The sequence below is a fragment of the Elgaria multicarinata genome, chromosome 4 (genome assembly GCF_023053635.1).
Source record: "Elgaria multicarinata webbii isolate HBS135686 ecotype San Diego chromosome 4, rElgMul1.1.pri, whole genome shotgun sequence".
Lineage (NCBI taxonomy): Eukaryota > Metazoa > Chordata > Lepidosauria > Squamata > Anguidae > Elgaria > Elgaria multicarinata.
This window is the reverse complement of record NC_086174.1, coordinates 138,309,710-138,329,576: the sequence shown is the minus strand read 5'-3', so window position 1 is coordinate 138,329,576 and position 19,867 is coordinate 138,309,710. Positions and strand designations below refer to the sequence as shown.

General features: G+C 43.4%; 1 protein-coding gene across 5 annotated transcripts in view; it reads right to left on the bottom strand.

Moving 5' to 3' along the window:
• The window catches only part of ZC3H13 (zinc finger CCCH-type containing 13), a 225,033-nt gene that overhangs the window by 178,391 nt on the left and 26,775 nt on the right, over nt 1-19,867 (bottom strand). For all 5 annotated transcript variants that reach the window (XR_010025398.1, XR_010025399.1, XM_063125254.1 and 2 more), the window contains 12 exons: nt 19,264-19,424; nt 18,324-18,524; nt 16,171-16,341; nt 14,323-14,633; nt 12,606-13,064; nt 10,137-10,316; nt 7,649-8,111; nt 7,257-7,360; nt 4,701-5,702; nt 2,372-2,872; nt 1,322-1,471; nt 279-479 (listed from right to left, as the gene is read on the bottom strand). Coding sequence is in view for 3 of the 5 variants with exons in the window: in XM_063125254.1 (XP_062981324.1) it covers nt 279-479; nt 1,322-1,471; nt 2,372-2,872; nt 4,701-5,702; nt 7,257-7,360; nt 7,649-8,111; nt 10,137-10,316; nt 12,606-13,064; nt 14,323-14,633; nt 16,171-16,341; nt 18,324-18,524; nt 19,264-19,424 (3,904 nt within the window). In the remaining 2 variants the exon portion in view is untranslated. The remainder of the gene's footprint in view (nt 1-278; nt 480-1,321; nt 1,472-2,371; nt 2,873-4,700; nt 5,703-7,256; nt 7,361-7,648; nt 8,112-10,136; nt 10,317-12,605; nt 13,065-14,322; nt 14,634-16,170; nt 16,342-18,323; nt 18,525-19,263; nt 19,425-19,867) is intronic.

The window sequence follows — 19,867 nt, the reverse complement described above, 5'->3', positions numbered from 1 at the left end:
ATTCCTGCCTTTAATCCCTGCCATTAGGTGGCCATGTTCAAGAAACCTAGAGGGGTCAAGACGCAGTGTTTCACTAGATTCCTATGACCCTTTCTTACACTCATAAACACACACACACAGCACTCACCATTCTGAGGGACATGTTGCTACCAGAACTATGAATGGATGTGTCAGACAGTTGATTTTGACGCAGCCCTCTAAAGCGTGGCTGCATGCTTAGACACAAAACAAAGATCAATGCAATGCTGAAAAGGCATGCTAGTTCATGAGTGAACTACCTTTCGGTTTCTCCAACGTTCTCTGACACGTTTCTTTAATTTTGCTGAAGAGTGGAGGGCCAGCCAATTGTTTAGAAATGCCAACTCTCAACATAACAGCACCTGGAGTGAATTTTAAAAGAGCAGCCCCGGGCTCTCGTGGCTCTTTCGGCTGCTTCGGCATAAGACTTGACCAGTCCACATCGATTACATCCACAGGATCTGCACACACATATAAACAAGAAATCACTTGGCTCAGCGGCATGAGCAAGCAGAGCAAAACCCAACAGGTGCTCCTTCAAGCAATTAACATACAATGAATATCTATCACAATCATTTAAATGGATTAGGAATTTGGAGCCTTGATTATTTCCATTCAGTCTATTTCTGAATGCACTAAGAGCAATTGCTGGCTATACGTCTAGCACAAGAGGAGGGAAGAGAAGAGCACAGTCTTTTAAGTCTCTTCCTTGATGAAAATATATGAACATACAGAGGCATTCCATATGCATACATTGAAATTGATAAATTGAAATTTATGCAGCTACAATTTTTTCCTTTTCCGTTTTGTATGGTTGGAGTTTCACAATAAAAAAATACTTCAAAGGAGTTTCTTCCTTCATGAGAAGCAAGGAGAGTTTCCTTTATGCAGGTTCCCTCTTTGTCCCCTCTGCTCATGGCTCTAGTTTTGGTGGAAACATCTCGGTTTCTTAAAACACAGTTTCCCATGATTTCCAAACTAAGAAGCCTTGGTTTAAGTACTGCTTACAAACCAGGATCTGATTTTCATACTGTTCTTAGGGTGAACTGTGGAAGTTTTCCAGGGGTCAGGATGCAAAACAGCAGCATCCAACAAAGTGTCTTCCCCATTCTCAGGATTAGCAGGTGCAGAATTAAGCAAAATTACCAAATCAGTGTAGGTATCAGCCGTTTAGTATGTGTAATCTATGGAGTGTAGAATTTACGTTTTCTTGGCACAGAATGTGTAATTGTGGAACAGAAGTCTGACTTTCTTTTAGCCCCCCTCCCCCCCCCACGACAAAAAGGGATCTTGTCATGCTTACCTGGCATCTTCTCCTCATCCTGCTGATCCTCCCTCTTTTCAGCATCACCTGCCAAAATTTCATCCAGTTCATCGTCACTGATTGGCTCATATTCTCCTGCACCAGATCCCATGGATTGCATATCATCTATTTTGGCTTCATCACCTCCACCTACAGAAAGAGAGAAAAGTGGGGAAAAGACATGCCTGTTTAAACCCTCTTGAGCTCCCCAATTTGAACGAGAATGAAATGCAGACTTTTCAAGGCATGAGCTTGGATCCTAACTTCTGGGAGGAGAGCTCCACTTACAGAGCTTTCCCACGACAATCTCCTGTGCCCTCCCCAAAAAAGTGCTCCAGTGATTTGACGGACTGTCTAGAATGGCAGTGGTGGTGGTGGTGGTGGGGGGCTGCAGAAGGAAGGCAGAATTGACAAAAATCAAGGACCATCCCCCCTCATCTAAAGAGATAGCACCTTTGGATTCAAACCATAGAGCCATGTGAGGTGGATAACATTTATTTGGGGAGGTCTTTCAAAAACGATTAAGTGTTTGACCGGAAACTTTCCACTTCCCAAAGTTCAAATGCACTTTTGCTACAGTATTAACAGTGAAACTAGACATGATGCAATTAGATCTTTTGAGTTTTTGTTAGCTGCCCAATGGGGGTTGCTTTGAAGACAAGGAAAGAATGCTGAGAAACAGCTTTCATCATTGCCTCCTAAGTCCTTCCCCTGATGAAAACCCCCTAAACCAAACTGCGCTTAGGTTCAGATGCTGCTCGTGTCTCTCTTGCCAACCCACTCCAGAGTTAACAGCTTTGGGGAGATACAATTTACACTGGGGGTATTCATGGAAGAAGAAGACCAAACACACTATATCCTAGAGGCCCCCACAACTTTGGGGATCCTGGCAACAGCAACATTGTTAGGATTAGGTGTGAAATGGGGCCAAGGTTAGAATGGCTGAATATGGAAAAGATGAAACACTTAGTTCTCAGTTGTCCACCAAGAAAACCTGTTCAGATATGTGGTGTTTAAAGGAGAGCAAAAATAAACCAACAACATGTTCACCTTCTAAGTTTTCCACTTTCTCAGCTTCGATCCCGTCGTCAAAGCTTTGCAAAGATCCCAAGTCTTTATCCAGCCTTTCCTTCTCTAGGGAGGTAGAGTCCAGGCAGATTACTTCAAACTCCTGATGCTCTTTGCCTGGTTTTGCTTCATTGTGCTTGGATAACTCTGCTTGAGAGGAAGTATTGAGGCCTCTGTCTCTTTCAGGGTTCTCGGGAACTGGCCTCTCTTTTTCACGGTCTATATCTCTTCGTTTTTCCCGCTGTCTGTCTCGTTCCCGAATTCTGTCCCGGTCTCTGCTTCTCAACCAGTCTTTAGCAGTATCTCGGTCCCAATCTCTCTGCCTCCCCTCTCGTCTATCCCGGTCCCGTTCACGATCATGATCGTGTCTGTCTCTGTCTTGCGCTCTTTCCCGGCTATCGAAGGACCCAGATCTGGAATGGCCTTGGCGATCTGACTCAGGAGAACTTCGCCTCGAACTGTGGCTTCTAGAATCTTGTCGATCTGAATCAAGTAGTAAGAGGCTGTATAACTATGCTGCACATGGAACACATGATTAAATCTATCAAACCAGACTGATATCCTTTAATTAAAAGGAACAGGTTAGAACGTAAGAAAAAGGCTTACCCATGGAGATAACTTCCTATGTCACAGTTCTGGACTGAGGAACTGTGGTTTGTTGGCCCAAGAACGAAAGCAAAAGCAGGGGGAGAAAAGCATCCAATGAAGTGAAAAGAAGGGAGAAACTAATTTTTGGGATGCTGAACTTTTTATTGTAGGTTGTAAAGCCCAACGCGTTTCGGCCTGTACCTTTTCAAGGCCTTCTTCAGGGGGTTGTAGGACGATGTCTGCAAAGATCTTATCAACAGACTGTCTTTCTCTAATTGTTAATAGCGCTATTAACCATCAGAGAAAGAGATTCTGTTGATAAGAAGGTCTTTGCAGACATCGTCCCACAACCCCCTGAAGAAGGCCTTGAAACAACCCAAGAACGAGCCATGTGCCTGCGTGCTCCTTTTCGTGTCCTTTCTTATTCCCTTGTGTGCTTGGCTTGGACACTGATATCTTGGCTTGTGGAGCTAGTTCCTGAGGGCAGCTGAATTGAGAAAGTATGACAGAAGTGCAGCTTTACTAACCAGGATACGATATGTTGAGTCCTAGAACCCACTAGGCTACTGTGGCAGATGGGAGGATTCCCTTGGCAGATTAGTCAACCTGAAAACGGTTCCCTGAGTATAGAAGGTTTGGAAACAACTGATCCAGCTACGCATTTACTACATCTTCCCACACTTTGCCATAGGGAGGTACTTGTCCCTCACCAGCAAGAGCAGAATATGGTAGGTTTGTAACAACATTCCCTTGGAATACAGGGGAAGGTTAAGGTTCCATAAGGATCCAAATAGCTGCAATGAGACATAGACCCTAATGCATGGGTGAAGAGCTTTATCACCCCAAAGGCCATGTCCCTTCAGGGAAAATCAGTGAGGGGTCACATGCTAATGGTGGCTGGTCAGAACCATCCCCTCCTCTCTCTCTCTCTCTCTCTCTCTCTCTCTCTCTCTCACACACACACACACACACACACACACTCACACCCATCCATCCATTCTCCTCTCCTCACACTCACTCCCCCCACTCCTCATTTTCTCCCCCGTTCTCTTCTCACTCTTTTTCTCTTCCCCCCCCCTCCTTCCCCAGCTGCCTCCCCTCCTTGCCCTATCCATGGCACCAATAAAAGCATTTTTAAAGCCTTAAACTTGTGCAGAGGTGTTGGTGTTGGGGGGGGTCACAGCCTGCATGGAGAGAGGTAACTCTTCCCCCTCCAGCTTTAACAGCCCCCACAGCAATGAAGTTTCTTAAAAAGCCTCCATTACATCAATGGAAGCTTTTTAATAAACCTAATTGTGGTGCAGGGGGGTGGGGTTGAGGAAGAGATGCTGCAGGCATGGAAATGGAGGCCCTGTGAGCAGAGGTTCGCCATACCTGCTCTAATGATATGCTCCCTGATTAGAAAATGTGTTAACAGTTTATTTTAATGTTTAATGTGCCATTCTTTTGGTAGCTGCCGTGACGATTCTTCCAATCTGTTACCAATGGGGACAGTAACTACGAAGGGACAAACTTTAGTACGCTATAGACTATGGATTGTATTACACCATGGCACAAAAGGCCACAAGCGTCCTGGCTGGGGAAGCCAAATGAGGGTTTGGGAGACTCTCGAGAAAGCCCTTGGGGTATGACGTGCGTGTCTAGGGGTGGGAGTGGGAGAAGGGAACCTGAGAAAAGCAGGCAGAGGCAGCTTGCATGAACAGAACAATGAAACCAGAACTACCGGAGGAAGTGCTGCGGCTGGGAACCCCCCGTTTTAACTGATCGATTCTTGATTTCCGCTCTCCGGAGATTTCTAGACACCTTCTCTCTCTGTCGCTAGAGCTGCTGTGCAGGATCTTTTTCAAACCCGTCTGGTCGTCTCCGCTCCGGTGTGCAGAATCATTGGAGGGTGACCGGAGTCTACTTGAGGTCTGGCTTCGATTGCTACAAAGGCTACTGCTGCGCTTCTGTTCAATAGGTTTGATGGGCGGGGGCTCTTCGACAACGTGGACAGTTTCCACAGGTTCCGTCCTTGTGCGGCGGCTATTTCTATGGGATTCCTCAGAGCCTCTTTCCAGAATAGTTTCTCTGTGTTCTGGGACGTCTTCATCTGACCAATCACTAAACGTTGTGTCCTCCCTTTTGGGGGCAACCTCTACTAAAACAGGTTTCTCGGGCACAGCTTCCACCAATTCCTCCCTTGTGGTTACAGGGGGAGTCCTTGGGCCTTTTTTCTTTTTCTGGTGCGGGCCGCCGTCTTCATCAGAAGCCTCGGAATCTCCTTTCGATCTCTTGCGCTTCTTATCGGTGTTTTTCTTTTTCTGCACTTTCTTCGGAGAGAAGACCTGGGCCTTCTCCGGGGCGGGCTCACTGACGTAGCGCTCTAACCCAACGTCATCGTCTTTCTTTTTCTTTGCCGTCTTCTTCTGCACTTTCACTTTTTTCTTATCTTCGTGCGTGTGGTCAGCTGCCTCCCGTTCTTCAGACGCCCGAGTACTTACAGTCTCTTGGGCCCTGCTGCTCCTGGAGCTCTCATTGCCCTCTCGCTGCTCTCGCGGCTTGTCCCCAGAGGAACCCCGCTCTTTGAAGTCGCTTTCCTCGCAATGTCTGGAGCTGTCCTTTCTCTCCGGCTTTCGGTCGCTCTCTTTCCATCGGCTCTGCTTGTCTTCTGAAAGGTGCGTAGGACTAAGTGAGCGCGATTCTTGAGGTCGGACAACCTGACTGAGTAATCTGCGTTTTTCGTCTATGAAAGATGAAAAACATGCCGTCACGCTTTATTTCTGGACAAGTCCTTACACCTGGCTATATTACTTAGGCCTCAGCAAAGTCGCTTGTATATATCGAGTATTTAGAGAGAATCCCTTATCAGTTACCCCCCCACAGAAGCAACAACTTACATTTATTGGGCAGTATCCAACGCTGTCCGTGGGCTAGCAGGAAGAGCTGCTAGAGCAAATGGGTAGCTAATATTTCATGGCTCGAACACTGGAAACGAGCCGGAATTAGTGCTTCCAGAAGGGCACATGCTAACAGAAATCTTGGAAGAAAGCTCCACTCATGTGTCTCATTCCGGAAGTGCGAATTTGGGCTTATTTCCAGGGTTGTGCTATTAAGCGCAAGCAGTTGTTCCCACTAGCACCATGTGATTGGTGCCAACAGACTGCCAGCCTTGAATACTGCCCTTAAACTCTTATACTAAAAACAAACCAACTCAAAGAACAGTCTGGCATGGCTGCTAGGCACATACGCGCTTTCCCTTATTCTATAATTGCCCTCCCAAAAGGCAAATGAGTTTTAAATGGAGCTGTTAATATCACAGCTGCTAAGCATTGTTGGAATTCCATGGGGGAAGGGGGAGGAGGAGAAGATGAGAGGGAATTTCTCCCCAAAGTCTAACACACACCCCACACACCCCCAATGAGGTGCAAGCCTCTGGATTACACCTTGACTTACTCGACATCTACAATTCCAGAGAATTATTCACACATCCAGAAAATAAAGCAGACGATTCTAGGATAGCTTTAGACAGACCATGCATTTGAAATGCTAAAAGGTAGCTTTCAGTATACATCTCTTCATTAAGTTACATTCTGCATTGAACATCTATTTATAGTCTGTATTTACTGCTTGATTCATGGAGAGCTTTCTGTAAACTGCTTTCTCTTCCCCTCCTTATTGTTTTACTATGATTTTATTAGATTGTAAGCCTATGCGGCAGGGTCTTGCTATTTACTGTTTTACTCTGTACAGCACCATGTACATTGATGGTGCTATATAAATAAATAATAATAATAATAATAATGAATCCTTACGGATATGGCCTTCTCCTAATGTGTCTGCACTGGCTTTTTTGGGAGGCTGGGGCGTTATGGAACGACATGGGGAAATGATGGAATTATGTAGCATGGCATATCTTGGCAATTCTGTCTTATCAGCTTCTGTAATCTCATAGCCAATCGACAGGGAGGACCCTGCGTATTGACAGGTTAACAGCCAGTGTTAAATTAACATAGGTTTCATGTGTTAATTAACTCAGATTTCATCATTTTTCCAAATTCATGTGATTTATTTCTTTGGAGGGAGGAGGAGGGGGTGCAGACAATGAAATATAATGGAAGACAAATGCCATATCTAAGAAATCAATACCCAGCCAAAAAAATAAATAAATAGCCATGCAAGAAAAAAAAGCAGAGATCTCTTTTTTTTTTCAATTCTCCTTTTCTATTTCAGCTAGCAAAAAGGCAGTAATTATTTCTAACCTATTTGCTGGAAGTGGAGACTACATGCTTTTACTTACTTTGATCATCTCCACTGTTGTAAGCATCACTATCAGGCGAATGCTCACGGCGACGCTTGGGCGACTTACGAGGGCTGGGGCTACTTTCATTTCTGTGCCGTTTCCTATATTAGACAAAATAAAATGCAGCCGAGCCTTTACGTACTTTTAGTCTTAAAAAACTTCACATTTTTCTTCAACTATAAATACAAACGAAAATAAACTGAATTTCATTATACAAATCAACGTAGTACCAATAAATCCCTCCCACTTTCCTAAAAACATTTACTGAATGACATATAAATGCATCTCATTAATTCAGATTCTATAGGAATGCCTACAGAGACATCTAAAGCTTCTTTAACTAGTCATTCTGAATATTTAGTTTATTTCCCCTTTTCAAACAAACTTACTTTGACTTCCTCTCATCACGGCTCTCCCTCGTGGCCCTTTCTTCCCGGACGTCGTCTCTCTTGTCTCTGCGTTCTTCTCTCCCTCTCTCTTTGTCATCCCACTCTCTCTGGCGCTCCCTTTCTTTCTCTCTTTCTCTCCCTCGCTCCCGTTCCCGCTCTCGTTCTCTTTCCCGTTCCCTTTCCCGTTCTCTCTCCCTCTCTCTTTCTCTTTCTCGTTCCCTCTCTCTGTCATGGTCCCGTTCTCGTTCCCTATCCTTATCCCTCTCTCTCTCCCGTTCTCGCTCACGGGCACGATCGCGTTCGGCTTCTCTTTCTCTTTCCCGCTCCCGCTCCCTCTCCCGCTCCCTGGGTCTTTCATCCCTTCTGTCTTCACCCCTATCTACCCTTCGTTCGTCTAATCTTTCATCTCTTTCAAGGTCATCGTTTCTTCCTTGGTGTCGTATTGGTGAGCTTGGTCTCTGATCTGTAATGACAAACAGGTTTCATTTCCATGAAGAATTGGGAAGATGGCTTTTGTCATCCAATTCATTGCCCAGTGTTTGCATTCACTTGTGATTTCAAGTCACTGCAGTGAGTTTCCCAGAACCAACTGTGACAATTATCAGCTCTGGGTTCAATAGCCTACAGATTAAGAAGACACTGACTTTTGTTCCGGCCCATCCATGATTATACAGATCTCAGAATCCACAGAAGTATTGGGGGGTGAGTGACTATAGCTCAGTGGTAGAGCACAAAAGGTCCCGGGTTCAATGCCCACCATCTCCATCAAAGGGATTTCAGTTGAAGGGGAAGATTCTCTGCCAGGGAACCCAGAGTTGCTGCCAGTCAGAGCAAACAATCTTGAGCTAGATGGGCAAATAGTCTCACCAGGTATAAGGCAGTGTTCTATATATGTGTGATTCACCAGCTTAGGGAGGAAGGCCCTGGTGTCCAGATTACCAAAGGGATCTCACATAGTCTGGCCTGAGGAATCACTGGAAGCCAGATTCTGGCTGGGCATCAGGAAAAGGTTCTTGACTGTTAGAGCAGTACAGCAATGGAACCAGTTACCTAGGGAGGTCGTGGGCTCTCACACTAGAGGCGTTCAAGAGGCATCTGGACAGCCATCTGTCAGGGATGCTTTAAGGTGGATTCCTGCATGGAGCAGGGGGTTGGACTCGATGGCCTTATAGGCCCCTTCCAACTCTACTATTCTATGACCCTTAGTAAATGTTAGCAGTCTGCAGTGAGGGTGAAGCCATCTCCTAGAATCATGTCTCTCCCACAATAGGGGATGGTACTTGAAAGAATCTCAAGTTTGGACTTTGCTGATTTGAAGAGGAGACATAAACTAGGCCATGATCAGAATACATTGTAAAATTATAGCCAAAGCCATGCATGGCTCATTTTTTTTATAAAGTGGTAGGACCACAGTCAGTCCATTTACTTCTTCATGGTGTTTGTAGACGTCATCGTTTGCCCACGTTATGCTCCTCAAAAAATTGATCTGCTTTCGTTACACTGTTTTTATAAAGAGAAAAAAAACTAACCCCCTCCTACACCGCAAGGCTATCGACCACAAACTGCGTCCTAGGAAGGAATCCAGGAGAGGGAGGGTGGGTCTAAGGAAAGAAGAGCTACGGGCAGGGGCAGGAGGCAGGCAAAGGTAACATCAAAGGTTTGATCCTCCTTTAGTAAGTGTAAGGGGGTATAAAGGAGTAAGTCAGCTCCCACGCAAACGGAACCTTTCTTACTTTCCCATGGGTATAATAGTGGTGGCCTTTTGCTCATCTATGGTGAAAGTAAGTGCTGTGCTTGGGGAAAAGGTTGCAGGATGGGGGGCACCCACCTGTCACCTGCGGACCATGGTTTTGGGCTCCTCCAACAGGGACCCCCACAGAAAAGCATAGGTCACCAAAGCAAATTATTGTTTCATGCCAAGATTACTGTTCATACTGGGGAGCTTTATTCCGCCAGCCAAATAAAAGCTATACGTACTTTGTTAAAAAAGAGAAAAGGAAAAAAAAAAGTGAAACATAAAATGAATGTAATCCGAGTTCAAAGAAAGAATACAGTGCACACCATAAACCCTTGAGAGCCTATTATTTTATTAGCAAAATGCCCACCATTACGGCAAGATGGCTCTGTGTGGAGGGAGAGCTGGAATCCATCAAGGACCCCCGGGGGATGAGAGCCCTTGCCGGAATCCTCTCAGAAAAGGTGGGTTTTGCCCTCACAGCAACGAGGTCCCTAAATGCAACTCTATTTCCCCCCATAAGTGTGTATATGCCAACCATTCCTCCTACGGCCATTAAGAATCAAATCTGCTTCCTTCTGCACAGAGCCATCCTGTGTCTTATTCCCTTGGTTATGCTAGAGTGGGATGGATAGAAAGTGGCTTCTACAGATCTATTAGTTTTGAGATATGCAACAGACTCACCCTCCCACCAGCGGACCAGTATTTGATTGTGATGAGCTAGCGATGGAGAAAACCCGAAACAGTACCTACCCCTCTCTCGGTTGTCTCTCTTCTCCCTTTCCCCGTGTCTTCTTTCGAAGGAAGAATCCCTCGCGTGTTCTCGGTTCTCATAGCGATCCCTGTCAGGGTAATTGCTCCGCGATTCCCAGCTGTCATGGTAGCTATTGCTAGCATGGCTCTCAACCTGAGAGCCCCTTGTACCTCGACTACCTAATGAAAATATACATACAGAAAACATGGAAGGGGTTATAGAATTACTAAAAGAACTGTGTAACCTAAAATATTTCCAATTATTTTTAGATTTTATTTATTTATTTTATTACATTTATATACCGCTGTGCCACGACACAGGCTCTTTACAACTGGCCTGTCCGCGGACACTCCCTGCTCAAGCTAAGTACCACCACTTTATGAGCCTGAGGTGAGGGACAAACACCACCTTTCTACGAACTAGGTGGAGAAAGGGATTAAACAGGAATCATTTCAGGAATAAAATAATGTGCTGTGAATTATATGTGCTGATGGTGAATTAATATCACAACGGGTGTTATATGTATACAACTGCAGATGATAAATGCCAAAGAGACACATGGGATTTTTGTGGTAGCAAAACAAACTGAATAAAAAGTTTATTTCAATGTTCACAAACTTTGTTTCATAATGAACCTTTTCAGACCCCTGTTAAAACCTCTTATCCAATCCTTTCTCTCTTCTCATACACACTTTCCTTTCTCTCACACCTTCACTCTTGAACTTTCTTTATTATCAGGATTGTTTAATATACACCAACTGACTATCTGCACACTACACTCAAAAGACAACCCTCATTACCCAGATCCTCTAATTCTCCCTTAAACCAAAGTACTTTTTTAAAAAACTTCCTCCTGTCACCTCAGTCATTCCCTTAAATATCCTCCTCCCCCTCTCCTAAGATAGCCAACCTTAAGATTGGATTACTGCAATGCGCTCTATGTGGGGCTGCCCTTGAAGCTGCTCCGGAAGCTGGAGCTAGTGCAGAATGCTGCAGCTCGGCTGTTGTCTGGAGCTGCCCCTTTCCAGCATGGAACTCCTCTGCTGAGGGAACTGCACTGGCTGCCTATTCGCTACTGGGCCAGGTTTAAGGTTCTTGTACTTGTGTACAAAGCCCTAAACAACTTGGGACCAACCTGCCCGGTCACTGACGTCATCCGAGGGCCTGCTCCTGGTGGTTCCACCTAGATCCATCCTCCGATTGGAATCCACCAGGGGAAGAGCCTTCAGCGTGGTGGCGCCCCTCCTGCAGAATTCCCGGCCTCTGGAGGTCAGGCAGGCGCCAACCTTGTACTCCTTTCGGCGCCTCCAGAAAACATCTTTATTCCAAGAAGCCTTTCTTTAACATGCAGCCTTGGATTTCTGTGTTGTTTTTTGCTTCTTTTTAAATTTTGTTTTAACTGTTTTATTGTTTTTATTTTCATTTTTACCTTGTACACCGCTCTGAAATTTTTCAATGGGGAGCGGTATATAAATATTCTAAATAAATAAATAATAAATAAAATATTTAATCTCCACCCACGCAGGTCAACATTCTAAACACAATAGACTTACAAATCCTAGACATACATTAGGGAACTGACTTGTGGGGTGTAACGCCACAACCGCCCCATAGCCGAAGCTCTCTGGGCGGTTTAGATAGATCAAAGAGTACTGCTATTGTCCCAATAGGCAGTACTCGTTTGAACCTGGCCTTCGTTTAACTCTGGGGAGGTAAAATTATGTTCCTAAATAAGCTCCAGCTTTGGGGCAATATAGAAATACAATAAATAAACTTGGTCACTTGCTCGCAGAGCCATAAACCTGCCTTTAAAGGGATAATGAACAGAGCTGGAAAGGGCTATAAATTTCCCTAATCCAATCTCTGATCAAAAGCACACACACACACCCTGCAAAGTATCAGCCTTTGGCAGATTAGCACAAAATCCAAAGTACAGAATATTACATGCAGAGACCTGTAGCAACATAGTACTATAAACCTGCAGAGCCATTAGTCCAGCTATGATGTGACCCGGTGAGTGAGGCAAAAGCTATCCACAGATTCCTCAAATTAATGGTTTTTTTAAAATTATTTTTTTGGAAAGACAAGTTATGTAAAGGTTTTTCCAGCTGCATCACTGAAGGACAATAAATCAATACACCTGACAATTAGTGGTGACGTAGAAAAATGGTCAAACATTAATTCTCATAACACATGAGACATCATTTATTAAAAAGGTGGAAATTGACTTAATTCTTATCTTCTAATTGCTCATCGGCTCCTTACTATTTCATAGCTGCTTGGAATACCTACAGGTTGCAGATGCGTTAAGCAGAATGGTGACTAAATTTGGTGCAGTCTTGGGGGGTGGGAAGGATTTTCAATGACAGAAAACAATTCTATTTTAATGAAATTTCTACCTTATTGATTTAGCAGATCTTTAGGAACTAAATTATGCAGTAACAAATTCAGTATTTTGTTTGCTATACCTTTGTCTGATAATTCAGGACCTCTGCCTCTACTTCTTCCAGACGTTCTGGACTCGTTCCTGGCTTCGCTTCTTGAATCTGTCCTGGTTTCCGCACGAGAACTCTCTTCTCTGCCATGGGTCCTTCCATAGCTACGTGTTTCCTCCAAATATTGCTCTTCCTTTTTATGGGTGTCCCGGCACTCTCTGTCTCTGTAGTCATGGGTGTCTCGAGCAGAACGCAGGTCCCTCTGGTCACGACTGTCTTTATTGTCTCTGCTACAGCCCCTGGTGTCCCGTGAGTCGCGAGTGTCCCGAGATTCCCTTAGGTCCCTGCGTTCTCTGTTGTCTCTGGTTTCCCTTCGATCCCGCCCATCCCGAGATTCTCGATCATCCCTGTGATCTCTGGGGGTATTCTGTTCTTGGTCATAGTCACGGTCCTCTCTGGTGTCTCTCTCTCTCCCCCTTTTCCCTCTAGTCTCTGAAAGTGAATTCAATGCATTTGCAATTAAATATTCCATTACAATTAAAATTACAAAGAAATCTATTAAAACTACGGGGGGGGGGGGAGAATGCAAATGGAACAACATTTTTAAAGGGACTTTAGAGCCCATCCATAGATATATGAATTTGTTCTCAAACAGATATATAATTCCTTACTACATTCAATGCTGGTGTTAAGACATTTATGTCTTGAACTGAAAAATCACAAGGACACATCCTCCTCCATTTTGGGGGACTGGAGCACATTTTGTTTTATGCCCCAGACACAGACTGGAGGCAGGAAATGGTTTCCAAATCAAATGCTCTGTGATGGGGCCAGCCTTGATTAGATCTAATGCAATCAGCTTGAAGCTTTTTCAGAAAACAGCATACCAGATGTCTTTAAAAAGCAAAACTGAAAAGACTACATACCACAAATAATGATATATATTTTTATCCTACAGCAACACAATCGATTAGATCCAATGAGCAGGGAAAGGGAATCGCTCATTCCCTGTTCTGCAAATAGAACGGCTTCCACCAGAAATATTGCAGCATTAGATCCCACCCAATGAGCGGTCTCTGTTCAGAGCAAGCTTTACAATAGAGTATCCAAGATCTCTTTCCTGAGGACTGCTAATTTAGACCAAGGTGCCCATCGTTTTGAACTTTTGCTACATCCCTTCTGCCACTCTACTGCTGATTCTGGAGATGCTCTCCACATGCTGTTCAGGATTTCACCACCCTGTATAATTTAATTCCATCAGCTTCCTATCTTTAACCAGTTACCAACCCATAAATGCTTCTTTTATTCCATGCCTGCGGAGTTTCCTGAGGAGCCTTTGGAGAAAGCGATATCAAGTGTTGTTGTTTTTTACAAAAGATAGAAAGATGTTAACATTTAGTGATCACGTGCTTGTTGACACCCTCAAAGAATTCTAAAAGGGTCGTGAAGAATAAACTCTCCTTTGCAACCACACGTTGCTTCTCTGTCAGAAAGCTCTTTACTCTACAAGCTTTAATAATGACTTCCACCTGGGACAGAAGATAAATCAGCAACTCTATCCACCTTTTACTACTTTTCATAAGGAGACTCCTGGCTTTAGTAGTGCTCCCTCTTTTACTTAATACTACAGACAGCAATTCCAGATTTGTGTTTAAGAACTCTTGGGAGAAAGAGGACCCGGCCTTTCGTAAGGGAGACCTTGTGGGCTGCAAATGCAAAGACTGCCCCATACTCTGAAGTTTATTCATACCATCCCTCCTTTCCTGACGTCGATCGTGTGACTGTGAAATCCGCTCCCGATCATGCCGGCTTCTCTCCCTGACCGGTGAACGATGTCGCGACGGGGTCTGTTTTTGTTGAGGGGAAGGGGAAGCTCGGTGAGGGTAAGGAGAGGAGGAACGGCCTACGGGTGGGGAAGCTGTCCGTTTGTAAGAGGGAGAAGGCGTCCTTTTGTGGCGGGGCGAAGGAGAGCGTCTCTGAATAGAAGAACCTGACTGAGACGAAGAGGAGTGATGCCTTGAAGATACAGGAGAATGATGCTGAGTTGGTGGCGAAGCAGACCTGCAGACACAGACATTTTAGTATTTTTTGTATCATTTTGGAGCCTGATCAAATCTTTTCAACTGATGACTTGCTAAAATTATGTGTTTGATGCATCCAGATATATTCCATTCTGTACACACAGACATACAATCCTGGCTGCTACTAGAAATCTCTCCAAGGCCAATTCAAATGTGTCAAAGGGGGCAACAGAACTTCCATAGCGCAGCGTGCACACACACACACACACACCCATGTGCAACTTTGTTTGCCATGAATCTCTAAACCGCCCAGCTTCGGCTATGGGGCAGTATATAAATGTAATAAAATAAATAAATAAATAAATTAGGTTGCCGAATGGCATGTACCAGGTTTGGGCTGTTAACCTGAAACATTGATTTTCAATATTTACATACCATAACAAAAAATATCTGGGCAGCGTCTAGCAATTAGGTTACATGTGTATCAAATTTCAGCCTCCTACCTAGAGTGGAAGCAATGTTACACTTTTGGGATATATTTCATGTTCCCTACTTAGTGGGTGAGACAATGTCCCATTTTCTGTCTTTTCTAGAAGTTCAGGTGCCTCGGAGGGTTACACGTATTCTCTGGCTCTTCCCCACAAAGGCTCAGAGCAACTCATGGATGTTCCCAAACACCATTCCCTTCTAGGCACCTTATAGGGCCAGAACTTGCTCACATTCAAGCAACAGGTCTTCAGATCACTTTGGGGGGAAATGTGTATACCAAAACACCGTAGTCCTGTAGAAAGCAGCCCATCCAGGGTTTCTTCCCACATGCCATTTTTGTGCATAACATATATAGATATACTGTTTCCAGCTATACCACAAATTGGGATGCCTTGGACAAGAAGTACACCAAATGTCTTTTTTGCTAAGTGTAAGCCGCTCCGAAAGCCTTTTTTGGCTGAGGAGAGGGGTATAAGTATGATAAAAAAAAAAAATGTCAGCCGTCCAGTTAATTAAAAGTAATTAAACAATTTTGTGGAGCACAATGTCCCCTATATTAAGGAAAATAATGTGTGTGTCTGACTACCTCCAATCAGGATTACATGCCCACATTTCACGTTTCCTAAGTTCCTAGATCTGGTTGAAGTCATTATTTTGATATTTTATTAAAGTAATAATAAATAAATAATTTTGTTATCTGCATGAACGAGTGCATCTTAATTATCTTTATATGCTAGAATATAAAGCTACAATTCTGCAAGCAGGAATTTATTTCCCAAGCTGCTTACAAGTCCCACCCACTCTCAGTCCAAACCTGATCAAACATGCAATGAGATTCTCCACAGCCCACGATTCCATCTTACTCAACTCGTGACCTGGCTCAACTTGTCAAGTGCTAAACATGTCCCAGGCTTTCAGTCGGTGTAAAAACGAATAACCAGAGTGCCCCAGGGTACATGTGAAACACATTTCAGCTTACTGGATGCGGTGAAAGTATTCTAATCTTTCTGATACCCTCGTTAATAAATGAGACCTAAAATAAAACAAACACATCAATGCGTAAAATGGTGTATATGTCATTATTCTACCTGCAAGATGGTGAAAAAGAATGCTTATGGCTGCTGGATTTTGCTGGAGCCCACGCTGGCTGCCTTCTTCTTGTGCTAGGAGAATATTCTCTTGAAGGAGAAGAATTACTTCCAGAATGTTCTTCTGGACTAGGCGAACGTCTCTGTCTATGGGAACCTTCTGAGGGATCTCTGAGGAATATACAAATAGCAGTAGGTTATGTGGTATTGTGGAGACAGGGCTTATGGCTTTGGTGAGTGTGTCTTCTTCACCTAGAGATATACTTTCAGTTCTTTCTGCAGTCTTTGGATGATGCACTGGTGAAAGCCGCTAGGCCTGGCATGTATGTAATGATGGCAATAAGTAACTGCTTGTCATCTCCTGCATATGTTTGCCCTGTAGGGTCCTCCAGGTCCCAAATTGCCTGTCCTCCCATTTTAACTAGTATGGGCAGGCAGGGGAGACCAGTCAAGGTTTAGTGTCAACAGTACAATGATATCCAAGTCAGTGAGCAGATCAAGTTCTGGCAGTTTTGGTGCCTTCTCAAGATGATGATGATGATGATGATGATGATGATTATTAATTTATTTATTTATATAGCACCATCAATGCACATGATCCAATTAGCCCATCTCACTAAGAACTGAATTGCCTTGTCTATTTCCTTGTAAATTATCTGCTCCATATCAGCATTATCCTTTGACGACTTTAGGAGGTAATTTACAAGGAAAAGGCGACTATACTATTGCAGATTGTACATGTTGGACACATGTGGCACCCCAGCTGTGGAATGAGCTCCCTAAGGAGGTTCGCTTGACACCTACATTATATTCTTTTAGACACCAGGTGAAGACCTTTTTATTCTCCCAATATTTTAACAGTCTATAAATTAATTTTAACTTTGCTGTTTTAAATTTGTATTTTAAATACAAGTTCAACCGCAGCTTTTAAAGCTCAACTAAAAACTTTTTTTTTCCTAAAGCTTTTAAAACTTGATGTTGTGCAGACTTCTACTGTTACTTTCTACTGTTAGTTTTACCCTACCCTGTGCCTGCTTACCCTACCCTGTGCCTGTTTGCATTCTCTTCCCCTCCTTATTGTTTTACTATGATTTTATTAGATTGTAAGCCTATGCGGCAGGGTCTTGCTATTTACTGTTTTACTCTGTACAGCACCATGTACACTGATGGTGCTATATAAATAATAATAATAATAATAATAATAATAATAATAATAATAATAAATTTGTATTTTTGCACTGCTGCTGTTTTTATCTTGGCTGTGCTTTTATATTGTATTTTATATTATGGTTTTATACTATTGTTTTGTTTTGAATTGTCTTAAATCTGAAAAACTGCCCAGAGAGCTTCAGCTATTGGGTGGTATAGAAATGCAACAAATAAATAAATAAATCTGTGCACTTACTAAGGACCAGGGAGAAAAAAAAATTATGAACCCATTTGTGCAACTGAGAAGTACTCGGGGTGGGCGGATGAACCCGTTTGTGCACTTGGAAGCAGCAAAAAAGAAGAAAAAAAGCTTGCAAATGTATTCGGGGCACTCTCAAGTGTCATTTCTGTATCAGTGGAGGGGCAGACATCACTGACAAGGGGGGCTGGAGGACAAGTGAGATTGCCAGGAGCAGCCAGGCTTTTCACCACTCTTGTCAGGGGGCTCTGTAGCCCATGCCGAGAAGCTGCTGAGAGGCCATGCTGCCAGGTTCACAAGCCAGGACAAGCCGCCCTCAACAACCCAACAACAAGCCATGGGTTCTCAGGGTGGCTTATGCATGATTCACAAACTGTGCTGAATCATCCACAGATGTCACAACAAGCCACGCTGACACAAACAAGCCCCACAACAAACCATGGCTTAGTGTGTCGTACGAACCAGGTAACTGTTTACAGGATTTCATGGGGGGAGGGGGGACACATGCACTAAATAAGTTCGATGAGTTGTAGTGTGTTTATATGATTAATGCAAGCTGGATGCAAGTAAATCTTTAAGAGAATTTAATAGAGCTTCGGCTATTGGGCTATTGGGCGGTATAAAAATGTAATAAATAAATAAATAAATAAATAAATAAATAAATATTATTATATGGATTACAGGTGTAGCAGAATTAGGAAAACCAAACAACTATCCACAAACATTAGATTGCAAAAGCAATTACCTCTGCTTTTCCTTTTTCTCCTTATTATGTCTTTCAAAGTCACGGCCTCTCTCTTTGACTTCCCTTGGCTTCTCTTCTAACCGCTCTTTGACTTTATGTTTTTCCTTATGTTTTTTCCCTTGTGCAGTCTCTTCTTGCATTGGTGGGGGTGGACTAGGCGTACGAGGACCTTTCTTTTTATTGTGGTTGCTTTTTGAACTCCTACAAATGCAATAAGCAAACAAAGATTTAAAGGGTGAATCCAGTTGTATTTAATTACACAATACAAACTTATCTGCTGAATCAGCACATACAAAACCCTTGTCTAAAGCCATCAACAGGCTGCATAGTGGTCTGGAATTGCAGCGCCCCGTACCCACCACCCGAACCAGCACCCTAAACCCCAGAAATTGCTGCTATCTCTATGCTTGACTGGAAACTGAGGCAGGCACAAAGATGACCCATGCAGCTTGTGTTACGAATGCCTTGCAACTCTTTTATAGTGCCTTGCCTGAATCAGCTCATCTGTATGCTTCCATGGTGAATCACAGGCTTCGAGGCGAGGCCTAGCTTCAACTCTGTGATTAGCGGATACAGTGCCTCCCAAGAACTCGCCGGTAGCCTGCACCCCAGGAAGGCAACAGAGCTAAACCAACCAGCAAACAGTATAAATTTCAAAATGCTGAAAACGAAAGATTTCTGAAAAACTTGGATGGGGAATGGCTATATTGGAAGTAGCCATTCTTACTACCATTCAAGATATTTAATACTACAAATGTTATTTGAAGCACCCACAAATTTCAAATACTGAACATAAAAAGCAACAACAACGTACCTAAAGGAATTCATTGTTGAGCTTAATAATGAATACCAATTATCTCCTTAAATAAGCGTTATACCACACAAAACCAAACAAGGCAAAACACAATATTCTATTTACAAAACGTGACTCTATACTAACCTCTGTTGCTCCAAGAGGGGTGAAGAAACTGCAGAAGTCTTCTTTTCCCTCTTATTGGTAGAAGAGGAAGATTTGGGGCTTGCTCTTAGTTTTGGAGATTTACTAGATTTTCTGGGTGAGGGTGAGGATGATAACTTCGATCCAACCATCTCTGGAGAAATCTTACCAAAAGTGAAACAGACAAAATTCTTATATTTCAAAAATAAATAAATAATGTTTACATTGGTATGTGCATCCCAAAGACATATATACAAGTATCACTTAAGGCGGAGACCATGGTTATCGTTCAAAAGGCACCTTTTATCAACCCACTTTCTCTACAAAATAATTCTCATTCACACACATAATAAAACAAAACTGCAAACTTTTGACATACAGAAGAATGAGAAAGCCTTAATTCTCTACTTGCTGTCCTGATTATTTAGCCCGCAATGAAAGTAGAGGCAAGAAAATCAAGGGATATCTGCATTTATTCAGATATTTCTACTTATAGGCTGGGTTCAGACAACACGCTAACCCATTCAGTGTGGGTTGTTGTTGAACCGGGGGTTATCATGTTGTCTGAATGCAGTGCTTTGTCCGCAGAGTGGGTGATTGTGCTTTT